Genomic DNA, 26,039 nt, shown 5'->3' on the forward strand with positions numbered 1-26,039 from the left:
GGGGTACGGGGGTTCTATTTTTCTTTTTACCACCTCCGACCCTGAAGGCGTCAATAGAAGCGATGCACATCATCAACTTACGACCACCATTACCGTTTCTCCCAATTGGCTGGAGTCAGAGACACGGTTTCCACCCTTCCCAGCTTGGCCCGCTACAATTTTTAAGCATTGGTCGAACCGCGGCCCTTTTCTATCCTAGACCGACAATCCAAGGCCGGAGCGGTCACGCACCGTTCTTTTATTCATGTCCATACCTTAATGCTTGAAGGGGATGTCTAGCGGTCTACTTACTTACTGCATACGTTACTTAACCGAGTGTACGCTGCGTAGTTTGTCTACCTGCCTAATCTACTAGGTTAAGTCACTTGTCAAGACTACATACCTAATGCTGAGTCTTGACTCTTTTCTACCTTAACCTTAGGCAATGCATGCATAGAGTCATCCGACCTGGTACTACAACAGCCGGCTTTTGTAAGGGCAAGACTAACACCATGTGAGTGTGTATAGATTCAACATGAGCAAAGTCTGGAATCTCCTTCGCCCACCCCGACTTTTTAGTCCCGTCGCCCCCGCAAAAACTCTTCCACATACATACGTACTACACTCCATTACCAAGTGGGTTACGGCAGAGCTTCTCGAAGTTGATAAATGCAATGCTATATTCCTCCGCCTGTCCGCGTCTTCAGAATTTCCTAATCGATAAAGTAGCTTGTATAGTATCGCTCCGTTCATCCTGAGAAAGGGTGCCCCACGCAATTGGAGGTCAGAGAGACATGTCGAATCGGTAAAGTAGTACCGGGGGGCCGTTTCATTCCTCGCTCTCATTGGACTGTCTATAGATGCAAGATCCCAGGATCGACCTGAGGTTAGCCGAGTCGGGAGCGGAGGGTAAAAAGAAATGGGAAAAAAGGGCTGGTAAAGAGGCAGTTATCCGATTTTCACGATAGCCACCTACGTATGTACTACACTACATACAACCATCCTCTATTTTCCTCGAACTAGAGATACTATATTTAAGAATCCTCCAAAATACCGTTATACACTTCACACACAAACATAGTAAATGCCCACCCAAATCGGCGGGGTAAGCAGCAAGTAGACGTCACTTCCAGAGGTGAATGGAAAATGGTCTGGGTCTGGAAGCCCGCCCGTCCTCAATGGACGCATCAAATAATCCCGCGGGTCCATCAACTCCGGCCTCAACTCCCTGGGTAGAAGCATTGACGTGTCCATTTTAGCCAGCCCATCCAAGTCTATCGACCGCCACCAATTAGATGAAATGCGCGCGGGGTGCCAGAGAATCGCCGATTTATCGCAAACATCTCTAAGCTTACTGTTAATGCTGAGGGACTTAATGAATGAAAGAGGAGAGTTCTAAAATTAGACGGGTTTAGCTGATATAACCGTGCAAATATGTCTAATATTTTCGAACTTTTCGGGTTTGATCCTGAGTATTCGCGCACATAGTTAATGATCGTTGTTTGCATTTTGTTGCCAAGACTTAAGAGGCTGGTAATCGGTGACCCCTTAACGAACCTAGAAGAATTGCTTAAACTCGATTGGATATAGCCCAGCTAGGGAATACCGAATACCGAACGCGACAGTTGGCAGCCGTTGGGCCTGCATCTGTCCTGACCGCATCACAAACTACATGAGGCCTTAGCTAAAAGCAAATACTATTGGCTGCCTGGGATTGAATAGGTCCGCTACATAAACAACGGCCACGACATTTCTAGCATTGGAGATTGAACACAGTCAGATGGTCGCAAAACCCTTAGGGGAAAAAAATTCTCTTCTCTTCCCTGTCTTCGAATATGCACATATCTACTATGTATCACTCCAATTGATATCATCTTCCAATAGTGACATTCCGTCGTGTCCAGTCCTCTGTGGTGGGATACACTAGTAACAGCTTTCGAGGGGTTTTACTGGCCTTATCTCACTCATCCCGACGCCTCTCCCGTAGGCGATATGCAGTTGAACCCTTAATTTCCCCTGAACCACGCGTTCGTCCCTTGCATCTTGCATAAGGCTTATTATAGCGTCTGTGACCCCTTCTGTTGGCGCCAACGCGACAGATTTCGGCCGTGTCAACCTATTCGGTACCTAAGGTAGCTTGTGATGAGTAGAACGTCATGCATTGCTGAGTTGGCCCGAGCTATAGGGTGTCTTCTATTCGCTGACCGCTCTGTGAATCATCATCGGTCAGGCCATCAAACTTCTTCATTCTCCCAATCCTTTTCACCAAATATTGGTCGGCTTGGATTGCTGCTTACTTCCAGCTTATCGAGCAACTCTGGTGAAATCGTTGGAATGTACTTTCTCTCTCGCTCCCGATTGACTCCTCCAAATCCGGCGCCGTAAGAAATAAGCATGTCCGTGACTGTTGGCAGTGTGAATGGTAGCATCAAGGACGGATCGAGATTGATCCCGTCTGGTATGTCGTCGTCATCGTCTTGTTCTGGGTTTGGTGTGCCTTGTATGCTTCCCGGTGTTTCCGCATTATGACCGTTATATGCATTCCTAATAGGCGTCGATGGTGCGCTGGGCATTGGCGACGCCGTTCTCCTGCGATCTCTTCTGAACGCGGCCTCTTTCCGAATTGCGTCGAGGTATTTCATAGCGCTCTTAGGCAACCCCTTTTCTCCTACTTCTAGCCGATAATTTTTAGCAGCGAATATCAACTGCTGCGAACTTAGTCGCTTAAGTTGTTGAAGCGTCCCGATTAAAGCTTCTAGATTTTCTGAATCTAGAGATGAAAAACACTGTAACCACTGAAGAAGCTGCACGACGGGCGCCAGATGTTTACGTGCTGCTTCCATTGTCGTTTCTCCAGACGAGACCGTCTCTCCATGTTCATAATGCTCGGGCTGCCGGTTGTTAGATCGAGCCCAATCCTCTAGAACCGAAACATTCATCCTAATCTGCATCGCCTTCGTTCTTGCGAGGTATTTTTTATTATTCATAATCCGATTGAAGAGTTCTGCACCGATCCAGTAGAGTAGTTGAGATATGATTTGAGACGTGATTACAGAGTGAATATCATATAGGTCGAGCACGAATAGAGTAGATGATAGAAGGGATGTTACATTTCGGGGGGCGGGCTTGGCACGCTGCTTCGGAGAAGGGGGGCGTAGTCGCTTCTCTAGGGGCTCTTCTTTAACCTCTTTTTTCCTCTTGAATAGTTTCCACTCGTGTTGGAAAGTGACATCTTCAAGCCCTGGGATAGTCTCATGGTCAAGCATCGCGGCGTCCAGAACTTTATCTAACCGTCTTTCGGCATCTCTCACGATAAGAATGAAAATCTCGTTGACAAGTTCTGCAAGCTGTGCTTGAAACTCTGTTGTCGCCTCGACTAAGCCGGCGTCTTTCTTTAGGTAGTGTAATAATAAGGTTGCGTTGGACATCCAAAAGGCCAAGATGGTCATGTCCCATTGATGGGCTTCGACGACTTCGTTAATTTTATCCTGAGCAGTGACGAGTAATTTAGCCAACAATTCGTGACTAGAATGGTAGTGGGCGTATCGCGCGCTGAGGAAGATCATATTTGCTGGAACAGGCTTCTGGGAAGGTGATCGTTGAGGTTGCATCTTGGTAATAACAATATCGAGCATCTTGTCTAGGTCGCTCTCTTGAAATACGAACATTTGGTCATGCAAACACCGGTTCCAGTCAAATTCTTGTAGATCCTCTTCGAACTCGTCCATGGGCTATGATAATCAGTTAGTCGGTCAGTCTTGCTTTCGAGATTGGAGCAACTTACCTCAGGTTGGTCGTCTATTCCCATATTGCCCAAATCAACCTCCAGGTCGCGTGCGCTATCCATCATCATTCGTCGACGGAATTCGTTCTCGGCCATCTCCTCTTCAAACCTATCTTGGGAGAAGCCAGGGTTATAGAAGTCATCAGTCACCCCAGCGTTCCCAAGGCTATAGCCGTTATCGTGTAAGTAGAACGACATCTCGCTGTCGGGTGCAACAAAATCAAAAGCTGTTCTTCCAGACGAGGTCTTCGCCTCCGGTGACGCTCCATTGTCTAGCAGTATCTTTGCAATGCCCTTGTGTCTATTCGTCATTGCCCACATTAAGGGGCTCCAATAGTTGCGATCCTGCTTGTCTACATCGACCCCAGCATCTACGAGAGCCTGCACTACAGTTTCGTGTCCCTAGGCGAAATTAGCGATCAAGTAATAGACGTGGGCCGTGAATATCTTCACTAACAAAGCAACTCGCATAAACCAAGGATGGCGTTCCCTCTTCATCTAGCGCATTGATATCAACGAACGACCTTGCCTTCCCATTAAGTATCCGTTTTACGTTGTCAAGGTCGCCATTGCTCGCGGACATAATCAAGGCCTTTTGAAGTATCGAGGTCTTCTCCTCGTCTGAAAGTTTCTCATCTGTCGCAATAGCATCCACATCGCCAAAAGCTTCCCCTCCATGGTGTTGGGCTTGCGCTGCGAGCATCTGCATCAGTCGCGTATCGCTATCGGGCATGCTCGTAGTTAAGTCTTGATCGTAGTTACGATCGTCTAAAGTTAGGTCGCTAAACTGCAGCGGCTTCGCAAGCATCGGGCTTGTCAAGAACTGGGATTGACCTAGAAAGAAGTTGCCACGATTAGTATCCAAATGAATGTTTCAACCCAGCTTGCAGACAAGCGTCGTAGGTCACAAACCTTGCCAGCCATCGTACATCTCAGTCTCAGGGACTAGCTCTGTCGATACAATTCTACGGTCATCTAGAGACTTTGGGAGGTCAGCTGGGAGAGCTCGAGGCTTCGACGGTTGCTCCCCGCCAAAGCCCCCGCCATCAGAATCCCCAAAATCCATCGACAAGTGCGAGGCATAGGAATATTTCGCTCAAGAACTCGTTTAACTCGTCGCGTTAAATAGGAGGACAACCATGCTTTTCAGAAGGGAGATAGATTCCTTATTGACTGATCTGTGGGTCTTTATATCGGGCTAGACTTCAATGAGGACGTTCGTCATTAAAAGCATTAAAAGTGTTAAAGTATGGTTAAAGTATGCACTAAGCCAAGCATTTAGATTAGAACATTTACCTAGACAGATAGGTAGATGACATGATAGCCACAATGGAACTGCCACAATCATATCAGAACTATATGCATTGGTCCGTGCGCTACCCCTATATATAGTACAGTTGCAGTGCTAAGAGGCAGGTACGACTATACCTCTCAGCTAAACCATTGATTTACTCTTTACTTGTTCAAGTAGTGAAACTATAAGCTCAAATCCTCAACTTCATTTATATTTACCAATAACCGTGATAAGAGATCTTTAATCGCAATCCCTAGGCATTAGTTGTACTAGAGCTAAAACTTAGTAAATAAAGTATACATTATGTATTGGGAAAGCGATTCACCCCCTTTCCATCAACTAAACCACATACTCAGATAGCCCTCTTAGCTAGCACCCGCAACCGCTTTACGCCTCCGTCAGGAATGATGGTAAGTTTGACATGAGTGAAGCGTTGGTCTTTAATCGCAGAGTCAAAGTTATGCTCCTGGTCAGGTCCGCATCGACTAGGCTCGAGGACCTCAGTCCAACCTTCGGCGTCCGCCGCAGGCTCCCCAGCCCCTTTCCACTCTATAGCATCAAGCTTCGTCTTCTGAGGGAAGTTTCCTCTGAAAAAAGCCGTGTCCACCACGAAACTTTGAATCAGGGCCGGAGCACCTAGGCGGATGATAGCCCAGTCGACATGCCCCTTAGTTCTAGAACGTGCAGTTTCCCAACCATCGCCCATGTCCTTACCCCGGCCAGGTAGGATGAGGTTATCCTTTGTGCCGAAGTGCTGGTCGCTACACGAGACTGCTACGCCGCCATTTTGAGCAGCAGCTAAATCGAAAATTGCATCTACGTCGTCCGGGAATACCGGTACTGCGTGACCGAATAGTCGAAATCTCGCAATACCGCCGTCGGGATACATGTTCAGCCTAACGTGCGTGTACTGCTTCGAGGTAGGGTTATCCAACTTCCAACCAAATCTTTGCGAGGGACCACATTCCTGGATGCCGAGGATGGTTTCCCAATTCCCCCTTTCTCCCTTCCATGAAAGAACTTCGTCATCGTTTACGGAAAAGCAGCCTTCGACGGAAATTGCCGGAGCATGGTTGCCGGAGAAGAATGCGGTATCAACCTCAACTCCTTCCACAGTTCCGGAGGCAACGCCGAGCCGTATGACAACCCAGTCAAAGGGCTCTGGATTATGCCTTCTTGTTTCCCAACCGTCATACCAGGCACCTGTGTAGACCATTTTACCAGGTTGCCTAATAGGAGGCGTAGGCGTCAGCAGGTTGATAGCATCGGCAAACCATTGGTCCGAGAAACCCAGGACTTTGCCTCCCAATGTTCCAGAAATTAAGTCTGATAGGATGTGAATTAGCCCAAGAAAGTTCAGGTCCCAGATATTTCATTTTTCATGTGTTTTCTTTCCTCTACCACTACACATGCTCATGCTCACATACCGATATTAGTAGATCGGAAAGTCTTATCGATTTCATCCGAGGCGATTGGCGTGGCTTTGACAGCGTCTAATTTGTACTCGATGTCTTCAATCATGTTTAATGGTAACTACAATTATTTCTCTGTAAAATAGGGGTTTTAAGAAGTAAGGTTTCAACAATGTGACATAAGAAGCAAATTAGGTTCACATTGTCTACTCATTCTGCCATTCCGACCTCGAAGTCGCGAGGCGCTAATCTAGTGGGGCAAGCTCCGGAATACGGCTACAGCCTACGGGAGATAGCTATGTAAAATATAGGTATGTGTATTGGGATCTTAGGTAATCTTAATATATTACAACCGGACGGGAAATCTGCTGTCTATCGACCAATTGACGATTTACACTTAGGTACCTAAGGTATGATTAGCGGCTTAGGTATGACATGTGTAATATCATTTACATGTATGAGGTATGTATATCAGCCCCGCATGTCCCTCCTCTTGTTTGTCTTTAACCTATGTAGTGTAGTATCCTCCTATGTCATACCAATAATTCGTTATTTTTCGTCTATAGATTAATAACATATATTAGGTACATTATATACAATTCTCGATCCCACCCCTTATGTATCGCACGTTATATATACTTGATATCTTGCATTTCCCTCATACTCGATATCAAATATATTCCCGTGTTAAATTGGTCTGTACTTATTACAAGTACATATTACAAGTACATATTACAAGTACAAAAGACCTTCCCGAACCAGGGGTTATCTGTGTAACTCCCCCGCACTAGCTTAGACACCTATGTAAGTCACATACGTAGTCCTCCCTACAATACAGCGACTGCTTGGGAATCGCAGGGCTCTGATAGGTCGAAGCTTACTTTCAGCAGCTAGCCCGTCATGTCCGCTGTCGATGATGAGCTCGATCCTTTTAACCTAGGAACTTAGCTCGGAGTTTACGTTGGTTTAAAAAGATGATACGAAACAGAGCATCTTTTTAAAGAGTTTCCGTCTGGCTCTACATGTAGTTAAACCAATCCTAATCTTTAATCTCTTTTGCTTCCTTTTAACTCTCTACGTCACGCACTGCTTCGAATCCGTCATTTACATACTTATATACACCATACAAATACCCCGGTAGTGCACCACTTAATTAAAAATAACCAGAATGGCTTCGGCGACGGGAATACCCCAACATTCCCCGGTTGATTCGGACAACGACAACGGACAACAAGACGATCTAGAACCTCTTCTGGGCCACCCGGGGGATGTTTCTCAAAGAGACAATGCTCCCATAATCAAAAACCTCGTCATTGGTATGGTTTTTTATTTCTTTATTCTCTTCTATTAACATAGATGTAATGTTCTTCAAGTCCTTGCTCTGCCTTCGCTTCTAGAAAGACGTCTTGATTATAGTGTATATTCGCTACTCAATACTATCGTGTCTACTGCTACTACTACTCTACTACTCTACTCTACTTTACCATGCCAAAGCTCATACAATCCTCAGGCACCGGCGTAATCGCCGAAATTGGCGGCATCCTCCTCGTAGCCTCCGTCTGGGCCGCCGTCTTCCTCAACGGGCCACTGATCCTATTCTCGGTGCACCCGCTCGCGCAATCGCTCGGCCTACTCGTGCTCATCCAGTCGATCCTCGTCCTGCAGCCCACGCACACCGGCGCCCAGAAGCAAGTCGGCCAGAAGATCCACGCCGGGCTAAACTTCCTGGGCATTGTCACCTTCGGCGTCGGCGTCATTAGTATCGAGGTCAACAAGTCCATAAATAATGGCCCGCACTTCCACTCTGTCCACGCATACTTGGGCGTCATTGCTTCGTTCTGGCTGCTGGCCCAGTATCTAGTTGGGTTCACGATGTTCGCTGTCCCGAAGCTGTATGGCGGCGAGGCGCAAGCCAAGAGCATCTGGAAGTACCACCGCTCGAGCGGCTATGTCCTGCTCTTGTTCCTTGCGGCCACGGTGGCCAGCGCGACACAGACTGACTACAACTTGGACGTCCTAGGGGTGAAGCTGTGGGCTACGATCGTCATCTCGTTGTTAATAGTTGTCGGCGTCTACCCGCGGATCAAGAAGCAGAAGCTCGGCTTTTAAAGCAATGGGTACCTCTTGGAAGATACTATGAGAGGACGCAATTTTCCAAGCACCATGTAGCGCATTGCAGAATAATGATATGTTACAGTGTGCACCTTGACAGTTCGTACCAGGTATATGAGGTAGTTTTATGGGGGTTTTAATTCCCTATCTATACTTTCTCTCCCGTGTTTGGCTATGGCGTCAAATCATCGATTCGGTTGGTTCGGTACGGAAGCGTTCATCCTAATGGAGTTCTACACAAAATTTGGTAGTTATATGGTTATGGTTATAGTCATGGTGGACATGTAAAAGGACCGCTTGACATGATAAGATAGCTCATGTTGAAGCTAGAAAGGTCGAGATAGTAATAACAAAGGATGTGGCATCCTATCCAACTATGATCCTCTTGCGAGTTTAGAGATGAAAGTTGTACTAATAGAATCCATCAGTGAAAGCTTGCTCTGAAAACTCCGCATGATTATATCTGGGTTTATGGCATTATTAAGACTTGTATGTGCAACCAAATGTCATGTCGAGTAATAACTTACGATTACATGTATCCAAAGGTATATTCATCACAATAAAAGCAGACGAGACAGTAATCACGGACAAGCCAACATTATTGCAATGGCATTTAATTCCCTATGTCAAATTATCGAATACAAAAGACATCAATTTCTGATTAAACCAACCAACCAACACACATTATTTACCAGGCATGACCCCCTCCCCCCGATCACCATAACTCACACGTAGGCTCCTTCACCGGGCACTTGAAGCTCTCCCTGAACGCCTTCGAGTTAGCCGTCGTTCCCAACACGCGCGCAAACGCCGGCGAGTGTGGGTCTGTGTAGATGCGCCGGATGGCTTCTTCCTTGCGGTTCTTGCCGCACCACCAGTTGGCGTAGAAGACAAAGAAAAGCTGGTCTTGCGTGAAGAAGTCCAGCCCGGGGAGATTCTGGTCGGGTGATGTCTCCGTCCGGCTCTTCCACGCCGCGAAAGCTGCCGAGACACCACCTGCGTCGGCGATATTTTCTCCTAGAGTAAGTCTTCCGTTGACGTGTAGGGGCTCGCCACTATTGCCCTGGACGGTGAAGTTGCTGTACTGTTCCACGAAGCAGTTGGCGCGCTTGTCAAATTCCTGTACTGTATTGTTTGTCCACCAGTCTGTAAAGTTTCCATGCTCGTCGTAGTGTCGGCCGGAGTTGTCGAACGCATGGGAAAGCTCGTGGCCAGCAACCGATGCAAAAGCACCGTAAGATACGTAGCTCGGCAGCTCCAGCTGGAAGACGGGGAACTGCATGATACCGGCTGGGAAGACGATTTCGTTCCCTACAGGGCTGTAGTAGGCATTAACAACGTCGGCTTGCATACCCCACTCGCCGTGGTCAACTGGTTTCCCAAGGGCTGACCAAGTCCTGTTGACTTCTTGGGCATTGCTCGATAAAGTGTTGTTGAAGAAGGAATCAGAAATTTTCAAGCCACTGTAGTAAGCTTGCAATGCCTCCGGATTTGTTATGTTCGGAGAGGTCGTTGGGAAACCAATCTTCTGGTCGATGTTGTTCACCTTGTTGACAGCTAATTTTTTGACTGAGTCATCCATCCAACTGAGATCATTCAGCTTCGAAATAAATTGTTTCTTGATGTCAAGTATAATCTGGTCACCGAATTCCTTTGCTTCTTCTGAAAAGGCCGCCTCAATATAAAATCGACTCAATATCCAACCTAGTGTAGAATCAACATAACTAACGCAAGTCTTCCATCGCTCAGTCTTGGTGTCGGGGTCCTAGAAACTGTTAAACATTTGCTACTCCTGAGTATAGGCAATAGATAGGTACATACCCTTCCAGATAGAGTGTTAGAAAAGCGAACAATCGGCTGGACTTCAGGTCCTTCGACGTAAGACGAATATTGGTTTACTAGTTGCCAAACTAAATAGCTTTGCACGGTGGACTTGGGAGTTTTAGAGAGAATGTCGGAGACATTGCCGAGGAACTCCGGGAATGCCAATAGCATAGTATCTGCTGTGTAATTCTGGGGGGCTAAGGCTTTGACGATATAGTCTAGCCCGATTGCTGGACCGATCTTGCCGGTATCAGCAACCTTGACGATGTTATAGTATTTCTAACTTGGTCAGCTCTGCCTGCGAACCTTTTATTAGATATGTAATTTTACTCACAGTGACATCTGATTGATCCTCAGGAGGTGGCGTTGCCGCCGCAATCTTCTTCTCAAGTTCGATGACGGATTGAGCAAGTTCTTTAGCTGACGATTTCGAAGATTTGCTCGGAAGGAGGCTAGTGAAAATTTCTCCTAGCATAGCTTCATACTTGCTCACGGTATCATTATCCTGATAGTATTCCGGCGAAGGCAACGTTAATCCTGCTGGGTATGCTTGGACAATAGCCACATCGGGGTTCTTGTCATCTGCACCAACAGTAAGGCCCACAAAGGTAGAAACCCCTAATTTTTCTAGGAGTAGAATGGTATCACTAAGAGCAGCATAGTCCACCTCTTCAAGTGGTGAATCGCTCCCATAAGCATCGTCAACAGGGAAAGACGTGGCAACTTGGTTTATTAAGTCGACAAGGGGCTCAACGCCTACTTTCTGAAGAGTTGCCTCGTCTAAGCACGAGTTGTAAGCATCCTGTATCATACGGAAATTCTCTTCGTCGGTAGAGGCAGCAATCTTGATGAGATTCTGCGGCGAAAACGAAGAGTGCTATATAAAGCATACATTAGCAAAGTATAGCCAAGACTTGAAGATTAGGAGAGTATGACTATATTTTCCATATATTATCCTATGTATATTATAAGGCTAGGAGACTGAACTCGAACGTCAAGTCAAAGTAAATACGCGCTTACCTTTGAAGTAGTTGGATAGGGAGACTCTAAGATATGTCTGAGGGTAGTTTGACCATTTTCAGACATAATAGTCGCTGTCGAATAGGAGGACTTATCCTGCGGAATGTCATGACGGTTGATAAATCCATCACAGACAAGGGTGTCAAAGTTCGTGCATGGATCGATTGTCTCATAATCCGGAGATAGATTATCTGGTATTACAATAAGCTCCTGCTCACTGGATTAGGGATTACGGGATTGACTAACAGAGAATCTCGGACGCTGCGTGAATGCACTATAGTAAATAGAAGTTAACGATTTCCATTCTTCATAATTGTTGGGGTTTCAGGCTGCTTTCGAGTGAAGTTACTCCTCAACGAGCTCGATTATGATGTCCTGCTTTTAAGACAAGCCATAGGGGGTAAGGGAACTCGAAGTGCTACATACGGCCGGTGACAGACATAACGATGAACTCATACCAGGCCTCATACCAGACTTCCGTCGGGCACGTGGCAGGACTATAATAATGTTAGAAGATGGCTTCCGAGTAGATGCAAGGAAGTATAATAGAAGATAGAAAGTTGAAGTTTTGGCGAAGGAGTGAAAGATAAGGTTACGGCAAAATTGCAAATGTGAGGTTGCAGGCTCGAGTCGAATTTGATCAAGTGGGGAGGAAGAATTCGCGGATCAATGTAATTTTTGTTTACTGCCAGTCCACGGATTGCGTCAGGGTACGACATCTATCCAATCTATGTAGCCAAAGACTGCCAACATCTAGTCGATGGGATGAAGAAACGTAGTAACATAACACAGAGTTTGAGCTCAGTGATACTTTTAAATGGGTGGTGTATGTACGCGGAAGAGCCAACATCGTGAACACTAGCAAGTCTAACACCTGATGGACTCGATACGAAAATGACGGTATTATCTCGGGAAGAACACTTACGGCCAGATAAAATTAATATTACGATGAAAGCGACGATGAGAAAGGCGCTGACAATCAGCGATACCCAGCGGCGGCGCCTGCAGGTTTTAACCTGACCATTAAGAAGGGCGAGATCTTCTTCCGTAGTCGCATCCCTTCCGCTCTCGTCGACATGGTTACTAGTTGCATCACGAAGCAGGGGTGTCCGTTCGCCATTTGGACGCTGACTTCGGTCAGCCATGGTTGTTGATTGATGACGATGGATTCGAGCTAAGCGACGACGGTAACAGGCACTCTTATGAGAGTACCGATTCTGATCTCCGTAGAATAATCCTACTATAGGCTATAGCATAGTACAACTTAGCTACCTAGATAATAGCGGGTTGCGCATATCTGTAGTTATGAAGTCGTTACAAATAGCAATCAATATAAATATGTATGAGATGATGAGAGGTCGTTTAGACGAGCTGGGCGTTTTGGGCGTTTAGGTGGTGAACGGGAAAGACAAGTTGAAACCCATGGCGTCCTGTGGCGTCCTGTTGACGGAACAGCAGAACACCCCGTAGACTAAGCCCGAATAGGACATGGAGTACCTAATTTCTGGGGTAGCTACTTTATTCACCGTGTATGCTAGGTTCTGATTGGTTCAAGGGCGTCACTAATACACGCGGAAGCTTATCCTAGTCTGCCCAGACTTCCAGAAAGGGGCAAGTGGAGCTAGCTGATGGGCTGACAGGAACGAACGATGTCTCTTCTTTCATCATCATTGAGTCTTAAGCTATTCTCTTTTGCCACTACGAGGCAGCTAGCTGATTGAATCAACATATGGTAAACGCTTAACTAGGCGTGCGTCTTAGAGAAAACATCGAGTAGCTAATCAGCAACGTATAGAGTTGTCTTTTACTTTAAAAAGCCACTAAAACATATTTACGTATACCATTAAAACTTAAGGACCTTTGATTTCAAAATTACGACCAGATTATAACATGTTTGCGTTCAATATGTCAGGCTAGCTAATGGTACTATGAGTTATAAGTAGGTATCTATCTATTTGGTTATATCAAAATTGTAAATCATCCACTACAGGAATGTCAGTTTATAATAGATGCTAGATATGGTGCTATAGACTAGACTTTACATTTCATTTTAGAAGAGAAACTCATCCATGTGTTAGTTAACTAGCTTGCTTTAAGGTTAACTGATATATGTAAAGTACCTAAAGTATATACATGTAACTATACATTAACTACACCTTAATATAAAGTACGTAGTCACTTAAGCCTCAGTCACATAGCTATCACAAGTATAAGTTAAAGCTGTATGGCCTAACGGCGCATTCTCAACCGAACTTCCTCAAAGATTTATTGACGACGCCTTTGAGAGCTTCAAAGTTAAAGATGTCGCCCTTTTATTAGGACTCATGTTCCGTGTTCACTCAACTAAACTAAAGCGCGTACGAACTCTTAGATCACCACGAGAGCGACCTCGTTTTAGAACGGGAGGGTGTTCTAAGTCTATCCAACACAGTTTCCTTTCATGCTAGGATCTCGATTGCGACTGTAACACTATAAAAATGAGGCATGGCTTGAACATCTCGTTACAGACATGAGTTTCCAAAAGACTACCAGATTTCTTGGAGAAACGTACATATCTCATAGCTGTAACGTTGCCAGTGTTATCGTATAAGCCTCAATGTCATCAGTCCGGAAATCCACATTAACATAGGCTTACATTAGGTGAAAACTGTGAAATCCGGTACTGTTACGCGGGTAGCGTATGTTGAGCCTCATGGATATTCTTCCCGGGAAAGGGTACACACCACATACTCGTACAACCATCGTGTCTCTCGAAACTTATTGCTTGTTAGGGTAGTTGGCTTCTTTTGGGACTTACTCCCGATCGGAATTCTCTTGTGGTAAGAATTCAATAGCCTACTAGACCTTGCTCTGGTACCCCCGATTGTTAGTTTAAGAAATAAGAACATTCAGCCCTGTGTATATGAATTGAGAGATACGTAAAGAAGGGAGTTAGGGTTTGAATGGGTTAGACGACGGCACAACCCGGCTTAGTGAAATCTGTTCAAACACGTACCTATATCTATGTTCATTTTTGAGTTCTGTAGGTTCATGCTCCAACCCTTCTACATCACCCTCTCATCCTTTCCACACCACGACGACACTACATGATCACGTAGGATTTGCGTAATCCAAGAAAATACGAGCCCGGTAAATACGTCTCCCGAACCCAACAACCCACGGTTGGGATGTCGCTTCGCACCCCTGAAAAGCTAAAGCAAACACTACATTATTGAAGCTTCTCCCTTGTCACCGGAGACCCGTCCGCTTCAATTAAAGACCAGTAACCTTGCGCAGGGACGATGGTATCACAGCTCCTAAGCCCTAGGAGAGATGGCCTTGCTATCCTTGTATAGCCTTCTGCACGCTGTCGACGCCCGTAGCCTTGTATAGTTGGATTGAGGGAACGTACTTGCCGTGAATACGCCGACCAGACATACATAAGCGTCCTACGGCCAATGTATGCTGTGTATTGACGCCCTGTCGGAACTATTTCGACGTCGGGGGACACCTGACAAGAGTTGGCATGTGTTCATCAGTCCACTCTCTTACAATCCTTCAATGTCGAGGCAACCCTACTTCATAAGCCTTGAGCAGTAGTGCATAGGATTCATGGCGTATCGCTGCTGAGCTCGTATGGGAAGGGCTTAGGAGGGTATCAATGTAGAATCTTTATTGACTGACTGGCTGGCTGACACAGTTCCGTGACTACAGCGGACGAAATTTCCCTCATAGAGAGCAGTAGAAATAGAAGGCTCACATAAGTAGGTACGTCAATGGCTTGCCTAGAAGGGCCTGCAAGGAGTAGGCTACTTCATGTTATAATTTCGGCATCTTACCCTATGAATAATAGTCTTGTTGGACCTCGAGGGAAGCCAGTCTTAATCCGTTGAGGGGTTGAGTATTGCCTCCAAGACCACCGATGTGTATATTGTCAGACATACTTCGTTGCCTAGGCATGATATTGGCTTGTAGCATATTGGATATGTAGCGACACTCGAAGCTACACATCAGGAGTACGATCTCAACCGATAAGGGGTAAGCCACTCAATCATAATGATATGTCGTGCGACGTTGGTGATGGCTTTCGGCCTCCACATGTGCTGCACATGCAGTCTAACTATCTCGGAAGGACGAGTGCGGATCGGAATACATAGGAGCGAATAAAAGCTTAGGTATTCCCGTTGATTTTGATCTCCCTATCTGTATATCACGGGGAAACGATCGGCGTGAAATTTCTCAGCAACCCTCCGAGAGACCGGCGTGAGACAACGTAGATCGTGTGTGCCACCTCTAGGTAAAAAAGGCTTAACGATGAGAATTCACGCCATACCATCTTTCTATTAGCTTACGATTTGATCGAATATCAACGAAGCAGATCGTGGGAAGCTGATGGTCACGCGAAGGACAGCGTAGTAGCAGCCCTAGGGAGCTTCTCTAAACCGCTCCGAGTATTGTCCGTGTAGAAGAAAAGCCTATTTTAGTGCTCCGTAGGCGAGTAAGTGGATAATGACCTAATTCATGCGGTATTGTCCTTCCCATCCCAGGTGGCTGGGATGTAGAGAGAATTGCTGTGGGCTGTGGGCCTTGGGCAGACGCTATTCTCAGCTGTAAGTCACAAAAAAGACTGCCGGGGCGCAAGCGAGAAAAGACTTGGCCGGCAAGTGTTCCGCGAGGGAGTAAAAGTCGGGCTAAGAGCCATATCCATATTCACATACATACAATACTCCAGGATATAGGTACTACTTAAGCCACAATTCTCTTCGTTTCGAGGATCGTACAGACGCCCCGATAAAAATAATTACTAATATCGATTTTCATATTTTCTGTAATACTTTATCGTGATCATGTCTTGGCTAGGTCATTTAATGTTTCCCGCATGATGACAGTTTTTGGAGGCGTTAGAGACGTCTAAGTGGTTTTAATCAAGAATTTCCCTTCTCCAAATTAAATTCCAAGGCCGAATATCTTGTTTGTGAGCGTCATGATTTCGATGCCGGTTACGCAGGGTTATCTGTCTGAGAGGTCTGAGACAATGGTTTATTAGTATTTGCCAGTGTTTTTGGCATTGGACGCTAAATATAATCTCTTGATCCATCTTGGTCCATGAGCATGTACATAGAAAACGAGAGGACCCTTAATCTCCGGGACGGATTATTAGTATACTACGCAAACTCCGAGTTTGTATACTTACCTATCTAGGTACCTGTTAAGTGGACAAGCTGTCAAGGTAAGTCATCCTCTGCAATTGCCCCTGGTCCCTTCTATTAGATATAACGATGGAAATTGCTTCGGTTCACAGCATCATTGATAGGTTATGGAGTTATGTGCGATGCCACGCGAGATGAGACATATTTCGTCATCTTGAAACACTTTCCACAGACGAGGTTATGCCTTTGTGTGCGTCAAAGGTATGAAACAGTTGGAGAGTTTGAGACGAGGGCCGAATTCTCCAAAAAACCATACAGACAGTACAGACGACAGACTATACAGTAAGCTGCATATGAAGAAGTTTTACAACCGAATTACGGGAGTAAATCAATTTTTGTGATGGTGCAATTAAGGAATACGGTGTTATCATACTAACATAACCTTTACGAAGTATTTTCGAGAAGCATCTTATTATTCTGAGCTGTCGTTATTTTTATCACTCAGCCACTCCATCCGATTTGCGCTACGTTATGGCACGGGTACGTAGAATATCGAAATCTGGGTTAGGAAATTTGCAATTGCGAGCACCCTACTCCATCGGGATCGGCAGCACGACCATTTTAATCGTATTGGAACGACAGCTTGGTTGTACATAGTGCCAGTAACCAAAAAAAGAACCTTCAACATTATTTAATATTTAACAACAACATTCCCGACGGACAATCTCATCCGGCAGCTAACAACCGTGCAACAAATTATAAAATTCCATGCAAGTGAGATGACGTACACAATGCAATGACGCACTTGGCTCATGTTCGTACTACCCTAAATAGGTACTCATGTACATGTATTTTCCTACCGACCTTGCATTGCATCTACCATTTGGAGAATAAGCTCGCTATGTCCCTTTCTTTCAACTTTACCGTATCAAGTCGATTGAACAACTTCATTTGAAAAGATGGGAAAGCCTCAATACTTGTTGAGTGACAGGACTATCAAAATCTACCACCCCCTCCTCTTTTGCCTCACCTCTTAAAAAAAGACTAGCAGAACTACCTGCATGGCTACGTGCGTAGTAGTTATTAATAGTTGCATCTACTATAACTAGAAGGTTGGGTCAACGAGGGCTAGGGTCGGGAAGATCATGAAAGCATTCGTCCGTTCAAGACTCCAACCCCCCACCCCCTATTTACCTAACGTATGGATGTGACTTTTTTATTATTTATATATGTACTCGCGCTTGACCGCTCATTATTTCTTATCGACAAAGGGACGAATTATTGACACTTGAATGACACAATCTTGCGTCGATACGTAGTATGTCGAGGTCACGTTGGCTTGTATTTATTTATGATAACAGATATATCATCAAATTACTTCACTTCGTACCTCAAGTAGGGGAAATTGTCTCCCTCACGCGTGCGGGTTTATAAATAAATAAAGTCTTTTTAATATCCGCTACCTCGCTCGGAGCTATTTGACAACGCAACCTGGCAGCTCGCAAATTTGTGACGAGGCGAGGTCACATGAGAGGATGGAGGGCTAGTCAACTGCGCAGCTGAGAGGTAATAGTGGGTGCCGTTGTCAAGTGGTTAAATGGGATTGTGTTTTTTTCAGGGTTCGGGGCTGTGGGCTGTAAATGAAGAATTGAAGATCCAAGGCCATGCGAGAGTTGGAAGAATTGGCTTCCCTCGGCTGGGCGGGGAAACAGATTACCATTGCGCCGTAACCCTGTTAAGGGTACTGCTAAGGGTACTGCTAAGCTACTAAGGTACCTAGGTATGTACTGCTAAGGGTACTTTTCGTAGCGTCGTCTGTCTTGATTGGGTAGAAAGAGTCCAAGAAATGCAATTATGAACGTGGACATACAACCCACCTGCCTTGTCCCCTAACCAGTCCCTAACCAGTCAAACCTCATGCCTGTCTTTTAATTTTTTAGTGTACCCGTTATGGATGTACCGATGCAACTTTCAAGCTCTCTCCCTTCCCCCCTTCCGCCTGATGTTGTTGCAGTTGCTGCAGTTTAGCCAGTCTGCCAGTGGGAATGGCGAGCACCACCGTTATTGCTTTGCTACTAATTATTTCCTCTTGACTCGCCTACCCTAAAACACCGTTTTAACACCATTGTAACCGAGCTGAAGTAAGAAAACCAAAATTAATCGGGATGACATTTTTAGGTCGTTGTCGCCGCCCCTAGCACCTTAAGTAGCTTATTTGACCTATTTGACCTATTTGACCTATTTGACCTATTTGACTTATTTGACATACATATGTCATAACGCTATATTCAGCTTACACGCCACCATCGTTCCCGAATCGAAGATAGAACCGTATCAATTGCTAGCGAGAACACTGTCTGACGTAGGTAGTGACCCAACCGGCCGCTGACTAGCGATGAGCCTTGCAATCGACACAAGGCAATGCCACTTACCGGTTTTGATCTGTCCTAGCCGAAAAAGAATCACATCCTTATTCCTCACTGTTACTGTCACCCAACCAACATACGGCAATTCAAACACCTATTCTCCAACCTATGCTGTCTAGTTTCCTCTATCGACGAATATCTCTTGGATTGGACGGAGCGAATGCCGAGATCACGAGCACGTAGTGAGATCCGTCCCCGATACTGCCGCATGGGGGCGCCGTAAACGAGGAATGCCACCCCATCACCACTACTCAACCCCGGACGAACCACGTAACCTCATCACGCTGTCGCCCTCCTCTTCCTCTTCCTCTAGCTATGACACTAATGTCCTTGAACCATTGAATATCGAGAAGCAGAGTAGTCCTACTGGGACTAGTTTCTCTGAAGATATTTCCGATTCCATGCGAAACTCGCCAGCCAGCGCGGTAGGGCCAACAAATCCCGATGCACCCTGGCTAACTCTCGCTTCCTCAAGTGTAGACCACATTAATTTGCGAGGTGGTAGTGGTGGATTAGACGCGGTCGGTATTGGGAAATCCCCGTCCGTCGCCGGAGATGTGCAATTGGAAAATGATGAACTGCGGCGAGGAACTACAGGAGTTGGCACGGGCGCGAGGAGTAAAGATAGGGATGCTAGCATTGCAGAGACTTCGTCCAAGATCTTAGAAAATAAACGGTCTATTACCGAGTACCGGGCGCGGCTTGCGAGGGAAATGGAACGTCGGGAATACGCGGTTCGAGGCTCCCCCTCGCCTTCGAGAAATGTATCGGAGAAGACACGAATCTCACCTATTAAGGAAGAGTCTAGCACGACACCTTCGCCGACAAATAGTTCTGACGCTCCGACTGCTTCGAGCGAGTCTAACAGGACAGTCCGCGGTGGTATGACCCCTAGCTTCACGGCTCGGACGCCGTCATACCCCTTTCCACGCATGGGTACCCCTAATTTCACCTCGACTTACCTACACAATGTTCTTGCTCAGCAGTCTCAAACTGGAGTCGTGAATGCTGCCGGCGCACAGTTTGGTAGCTTTGTGCTACATGACCAGTTAAGGTCGGACCCCTCGTCCCCGGCCTCTGCAATGACTTTTTTACCCACCGGAGTTAGTACTAAGTCCTCGAGTCTTGACTTTCCTACACCTAATCTTTATGACTTAACTTTGATGCTCTCGGCGGAACCTGGCTTGGAGGCTTGGTGGAATACCGTTGTCCAGATTATGACTGGATATTATAAGGCCGAGAGGGTAACTCTTTCTATTCCAGCTGACCCGACAGATGTTGAGAATGTACCTTGGGGACAAAAAGCCACTTATAACGCTTTAGAAGAAGATGACTTAAGTATGGGATACATCGCGAAAGGGACTAGTCTTTTCGCCAAGAGCGTAGACGACCAGTCCGAGTCTGTACCGGGTTACGAAGGACCTCCAAAGGATGATAGGCCCAAACGTCCGGTGATTCAAAACCGTCACTCTTTTACAGCTTATGAAGATAAAAAGGATACTGGAGAGATGGACAAGGATCAAGCCTCTAGCTCAAGTTCTCAGCGACCGAGTCAGGTCAAAAGGAGCAAGAGTTATTATCCAAGTGGTGACAAGTATGATCCAACCTCGCCTCTTCCTACGTTGAACAGACAGGCATTAGAGGAGCACGATGCTATCGAAGAGCAGCAGCCCGTTCCGACATGGGAAGCGAAGCTAGAGCCTAAGCGAGATATCAAAGGTCGTCTCCTCCCGGTGTTGCAAGGCCTTGATTTTGAAGCAGATCCGCTTATTGATCATAACGGTATCACTCGAGTTGTTGAGCGAGGCAAAGTGATTGCTCTAACTCGCACCTACCCCTATCTCGATCCAACCTCTGAAGAGAAACAACAGCAGCCTAAGAGTACCAAAGCCGTCCCATCGGAAGAGTCTCGGAAGTTGGCAAGAAAGCCTACAAGGACCGAGTCCCAGACGAAATTATCTTCATTGCTGGCAAATGCGAGCGCACCTCGATCTCTAAACCGAAATTTTAAATCGCTATCGACAGATAAAAAACTTCCTAGTTTATTCTCAGCCTTAGATGATATTCCACCACGACCTCCTACTCCGAAGTACGAAGAATATGAACAAGCACCTCCGTCGCCATGGTCTCAATCCCCAGCACCCTCACCCGCCGTCCGAGCCGATCCCTCGGAAAATCCCTTTTTCACAGACGCTGTAGTTGATGAAGAGTCGTTCAACCCTGGACCGAGTCCACAGGACTATTCATCGACACAACCCCCCGAGACTATCGGTATCGATAACTCTTGGACTGTTCTCCATGTCCCACTTAACCACGTTCTCCTTTCAAAACCTCCCCCAAAATTCAAGTTGGACCCCTCTGCGTTAGAACAGAAGGCTTCTCAGCGGGGCCATACCGAGCCGGGTGTAGATTCTGCCATGTTACATGAGCGCCCATCTACCGAGGAATTAGCCAAGAACAAACATCTGCCTATTGCGATATTGTCGATCTTAACCCCTATTATACCCTATCCCTCCAACTTGCGCCACTCTCTTGAACACCTGGCACCTCATTTAGCGGCAACTTTCTCCCTTTGTCGACACTATTCAACTCTCGAGACAGAAGTAATGGGCCTTCATCGGAAACGACCCTCTACTAGTGGCTTTGGTGCCATTGGCCCTGATGGACGACCAGTAGTGGACCCTACTATGCTCGCTCATTTTAATGCTGCGACGCCTGAAGATGTGTCTCTGCGGTCGGTTACTGGAAGCCTTACTAGCCCTAGCGAATACTCTGGTCCATCAAGAAGTATCAACGCCTCACCTAGTGGGACTCCGCTCTGGGACTCCGGCTCTTTTGGATTGGTTGTTGAGAGGCGAACTGCCGGTACCAGCCCCGGCCAGCCGGGAGGCGACAGCTATTTTAGTTCGGTCCCTAGAAACGGAGGGACTCCCGCAGAGCCACCAACTCCAGGATCGTTAACTCAGCGTGTTCCTCGATTCGGTAATAAGGAAGGCGGCCTTACCTTTGGTAAGCAGCTTAGACGATCAGGAAGCCTTCTTCAACACCAGCAAGACCTGAGCTCAATTGAGAAGGAAGCCGAAGGCTCGGATATTATATCCCGTAATGTTGATCCTTTCGATGAGGTAGTGATCAATCAAATATCAAGGCCAAGGCCCACGTCGAAGGACTTTTCCGATGTTAATATTGGTACGGAAAGTCAGCAATTACGGTCGGATATCGACGACGGTCGGAAGCGGTTGTCTGGTCAGAGCATATCATCTAGCGGTCATAAGCATACTATGCTACACTCGTACGGCGGCGACTTCTCGGCAACCTTTCAGTCCTTACCGCCTAGCACGTCTCTGCTCACAAAACCCACGTCACAGTGCACAACGCCGATTCGATCTGCGTCTGCGTCCGCGCCGCATGTAACTATGCTCCCGCCTTCGGACCGACTAAAAGGACTTATGCTGGACTTACTACCGGTGCACGTATTTGTTGCATTGCCGGTGCACGGGGAGATTGTTTGGGTTAATAGTAGATATTTAACTTATAGAGGCCAGACTCTTGCAGACTTGGTCGCGGATCCTTGGGGGAGTTTACACCCGGAGGATCGTGAGGAATACATGCGCGCGTGGACACATTCCCTTCGGTCGGGCGACCAATTCGCCCATACCGTCCGCCTTCGTCGCTTTGACGGTGCGTATCGATGGCACCAAGCTCGTGCGGTAGCCTCTCGTGATAGGCGAGGGGTTATAGTACAATTCATCGGCTCCTACATGGATATCCATGATCAGAAAGTTGCCGAGCTAATGGCACTGCGTCAACAGGAGATTGAAGTCTCGGAAGCGAAACACCGTCTTTTAGCAAACTTGATTCCGCAGATAATATTTACCGCAACTGAAAATGACGGGATCACATTCGCGAACGAACAATGGCTATCTTACACCGGCCAGAGCGAGGAGGATGCGTTAGGATTAGGATTCATAGATTTTGTACATCCGGACGATTTGGCGAAGTGTCGACTACCGGTAGAGCGCTCAACAGCGGAGTTCTCCGATAGAGAGAGTACGCCCGATCCACCTTCTCGAGATCCTACGTCGACGGAGCACAATCCGATACCCACAGGCGTACCAATGGGCAGCCGGGGTCCGTCTCGAAAAAACAGTTTCAGCTCGGCTCGTGAATTTGTCACAGCAGATCTAGGGGATCTTTTTAAGCAAGGAATTCTCAAAGTTGCGACAGATAGCAACGGGCGGCTTTCTTACACGACCGAGGTGCGACTTAGATCTAAGTCCGGTGAATACCGATGGCATTTGATTAGATGTGTGGAAATCGACGACGTTGGTTTCGGCAGTGCCGCGAGTTCCTACTTCGGCTCGGCGACCGATATTAACGATCACAAGCTGTTGGAGGAGAAGTTAAAGGAGGCCATGGAATCTAAGGGCAGATTCCTGAGCAATATGTCCCATGAGATTCGCACGCCGCTCATTGGTATCTCTGGAATGGTGAGCTTTCTACAGGACACAACGCTTAACGAAGAGCAGAGAGATTATACAAATACGATCCAGACAAGCGCCAACAGTCTTCTCATGATTATAAACGACATACTGGACTTGTCTAAGGTTGATGCCGGCATGATGAAGTTAAGTTTCGAATGGTTTCACACTAGATCCCTCATTGAGGATGTCAACGAATTGGTGTCGACAATGGCGATCGCGAAGCGGCTCGAACTTAACTATATCGTAGAGGAAAATGTACCTTCTTGGGTTAAAGGCGATAGGGTTCGAATTCGACAAGTGCTTCTTAATGTCATAGGCAACGCTATCAAGTTTACCAGCGTCGGAGAGGTCTTCAGCCGGTGTAGGGTCTACTCCAGCAGCGCGGCCAATCTTTCCGAGAACCAGATCATGCTTGAGTTCTCCATCATCGACACTGGCCGAGGCTTTTCCAAAGAAGAAGCCGAACTTATATTTAAACCCTTTAGTCAAATTGATGGAAGCAGCACCCGACAACATGGCGGCAGTGGGCTGGGCCTCGTAATTTCAAGACAGCTTGTAGAGCTTCACGGAGGGAAAATGGACGGCAGTGCTGTACCCGGGAAGGGTTCGACGTTCACATTCACCGCCGAGTTTGGTTTACCAAGCGCCGATGACCATCCTCACGTGGCCAGTACTCCACCAATGACTGCGTCTGTACGATCTCCAGCGGAAGAGAAGCCAACGCATTTGATTAAGCCTCTTCTGTTACAGAGAACGATGGAGTCCGCTCCGACTGCTAGTCCCAGCTTAGATGCCGATATTACATCGCCTGTTGCCCCCGAGTCATCTGCCAGCTCGGATCCTTCGGTTCAGTCCGTTCGTAGTCTAACTACTACAAGATCATCGATTTCGTCAGTTAATGTTGGTCTCGCGCACTTCAGTGAAGCCGCAAAAGCCAGTGGACAAGATCTTTCCCAGATGAAATTAGAGATGCCTTTAAGAAAGATGTCACCTCAAATAGTACCTACTCCGGATGGGTCTAAATTCCCCATAGGGTTGGCACAATTCCGCCCGCCAATGTATTCGATCCTCATCATCTGCCCTCAAAAATATAGCAGGGAAGCTACGACGAATCACATCGAAATGACGTTGCCAAAAGACGTTCCACACCAAATAACGGCAATGGCAAGCGTGGCGGAGGCTGAAGAGGTGATCGGCGGACACGAATCTGTTACCTTTACCCATGTTGTTCTTAATCTACCCTCGGCCGAAGAGATTATAGGAGTTATTGATAAAATAATCGCAAGCTCTGGCGGTAAGACGTCGGTCCTAGTCTTGACGGACTCTGTTCAGAGACAGGCAGTTCTTAGGCTAGCATCAGATCCTGAGCACCAGAAGCTTTTGGAAGAAAAACGAATGATGTTTGTATATAAACCCGTGAAGCCATCCCGGTTTGCGGTAATTTTCGATCCAGGGAGAGAGCGGGACCTGAGTGTGGATTTGAACCGTTCCAGCGCTGCACAAATGGTGGAGAGTCAGAAACAAAGCTATTTGGACGTGGAGAAGCGGATTGGTAATAAGGGGTACAAGGTGCTTCTTGTCGAAGACAACCCGGTCAACCAAAAAGTACTGGTCAGATATCTCAACAAAGTGGGCATCGAGGCGGAAATTGCCGCGGACGGCGTTGAGTGTACCGAGAAGGTGTTCGCACACCCGCCAAATCACTACTCTCTAATATTGGTGAGTTTAACATGCATGATACCAGTTCGATGTGACAGCAAGCTGACTATTGTGTGACAGTGCGACCTTCATATGCCGCGTAAAGATGGCTACCAGGCTTGCCGGGAGATTCGACAATGGGAGGCGCAGACCAACTATCGGAAGTTACCTATCATCGCCCTGTCGGCGAATGTCATGTCGGACGTACAAGAGAAGTGCGCAGCGGCTGGCTTTAGCGATTATGTGACGAAACCGGTCGACTTCGTTGACCTTAGCACGGCGATGTCGAAATTCTTCTGATCCTCTGCCGTCGGCGGACAGTTGGTCCTTAGCAATCGCTGCTTTCAAGACATGGTGGATGCATCTGCATGGCGTTCCCAGGAGATAGAGTTTTTAAAAAGGGACAGCGTTGTATACCACGATTACATCATCGGGTGGTCGAGGTTGGAGATTTTAAAATATTTTGTATTTTCTGCTGAACGGGGCGTGTACCACTAGGATAGGGTAGAGCATAGGCCAAGACCCAAGGTTCACATACGGTTACGGGATCTGCGACGCTCTACTAGGAGGAATTTGTACAAATGCAGGCCGGCCATCAGTCGAGACGGCCAAACCCGTCCGGCAGCATTCATCATTCATCATTCATCATTCATCATTCATCATTCATGACTTAACGGCTTTACAACGGTACGTTTGATAGAGGAGGAAAAAGCGGTTTGTTGGTTTAGCTAGAAACGGCTTTCCAGGAATGGCTGGCAGAAGGGGAGACTTCCCAGCCGCTCGTTCTTCTTGACGAGATGTTCATCCGATAAAGGAGTTCAGGATTTGCATGTCCTTTTTTTATTTATTTATGGGTAGGGTAGCCTGATGGGAGCGA

The 26,039-nt window shown here is 46.8% G+C and overlaps 4 protein-coding genes across 4 annotated transcripts; 2 read left to right on the forward strand and 2 right to left on the reverse strand.

Moving 5' to 3' along the window:
* Nucleotides 1–2,213: 2,213 nt before the first annotated feature.
* Nucleotides 2,214–6,578, reverse strand: F4817DRAFT_355570 (uncharacterized protein; the record flags this gene model as incomplete). The annotated part of the gene is made up of 7 exons (XM_049305676.1): nucleotides 2,214–3,710; nucleotides 3,764–4,165; nucleotides 4,221–4,597; nucleotides 4,676–4,858; nucleotide 5,216; nucleotides 5,434–6,383; nucleotides 6,485–6,578. The coding sequence occupies 7 exons, from the start codon at nucleotides 6,576–6,578 to the stop codon at nucleotides 2,214–2,216; spliced, it is 3,504 nt and encodes a 1,167-aa protein (XP_049163899.1).
* Nucleotides 6,579–6,986: 408 nt separating this feature from the next.
* Nucleotides 6,987–8,961, forward strand: F4817DRAFT_322352 (eukaryotic cytochrome b561-domain-containing protein). Its single transcript, XM_049301386.1, has 2 exons — nucleotides 6,987–7,785; nucleotides 7,980–8,961. The coding sequence occupies exons 1-2, from the start codon at nucleotides 7,638–7,640 to the stop codon at nucleotides 8,576–8,578; spliced, it is 747 nt and encodes a 248-aa protein (XP_049163900.1). The 5' UTR covers nucleotides 6,987–7,637; the 3' UTR covers nucleotides 8,579–8,961.
* A 218-nt stretch (nucleotides 8,962–9,179) lies between these two features.
* F4817DRAFT_322354 (endothelin-converting enzyme 1) lies at nucleotides 9,180–12,838 on the reverse strand. Its single transcript, XM_049301387.1, has 7 exons — nucleotides 12,351–12,838; nucleotides 11,852–11,922; nucleotides 11,672–11,699; nucleotides 11,426–11,616; nucleotides 10,740–11,282; nucleotides 10,403–10,684; nucleotides 9,180–10,346 (listed from the first exon to the last, which is right to left on the reverse strand). Exons 1-7 carry the CDS (start codon nucleotides 12,568–12,570, stop codon nucleotides 9,297–9,299), a joined length of 2,385 nt encoding a protein of 794 aa, XP_049163901.1. The 5' UTR covers nucleotides 12,571–12,838; the 3' UTR covers nucleotides 9,180–9,296.
* A 5,928-nt stretch (nucleotides 12,839–18,766) lies between these two features.
* F4817DRAFT_322359 (uncharacterized protein) lies at nucleotides 18,767–25,811 on the forward strand. The gene is made up of 2 exons (XM_049301388.1): nucleotides 18,767–25,183; nucleotides 25,244–25,811. Exons 1-2 carry the CDS (start codon nucleotides 19,211–19,213, stop codon nucleotides 25,460–25,462), a joined length of 6,192 nt encoding a protein of 2,063 aa, XP_049163902.1. The 5' UTR covers nucleotides 18,767–19,210; the 3' UTR covers nucleotides 25,463–25,811.
* The last annotated feature ends 228 nt before the right edge of the window (nucleotides 25,812–26,039 follow it).

Source organism: Daldinia loculata, assembly GCF_022478755.1.
Source record: "Daldinia loculata strain CBS 113971 unplaced genomic scaffold F4817scaffold_1, whole genome shotgun sequence".
In the NCBI taxonomy this organism is placed as follows: Eukaryota; Fungi; Ascomycota; class Sordariomycetes; order Xylariales; family Hypoxylaceae; genus Daldinia; species Daldinia loculata.

Coding starts and splice junctions, on each gene's coding strand:
- F4817DRAFT_322359 (XM_049301388.1), top strand. CDS start 19,211: ATGCCACCCCATCACCACTACTCAACCCCGGACGAACCACGTAACCTC. Junction 25,184..25,243: donor ATCACTACTCTCTAATATTG/GTGAGTTTAACA, acceptor ATTGTGTGACAG/TGCGACCTTCATATGCCGCG.
- F4817DRAFT_322352 (XM_049301386.1), top strand. CDS start 7,638: ATGGCTTCGGCGACGGGAATACCCCAACATTCCCCGGTTGATTCGGAC. Junction 7,786..7,979: donor AATCAAAAACCTCGTCATTG/GTATGGTTTTTT, acceptor TACAATCCTCAG/GCACCGGCGTAATCGCCGAA.
- F4817DRAFT_322354 (XM_049301387.1), bottom strand. CDS start 12,570: ATGGCTGACCGAAGTCAGCGTCCAAATGGCGAACGGACACCCCTGCTT. Junction 10,685..10,739: donor AGGATCAATCAGATGTCACT/GTGAGTAAAATT, acceptor TGACCAAGTTAG/AAATACTATAACATCGTCAA. Junction 10,347..10,402: donor CTAACACTCTATCTGGAAGG/GTATGTACCTAT, acceptor AACAGTTTCTAG/GACCCCGACACCAAGACTGA.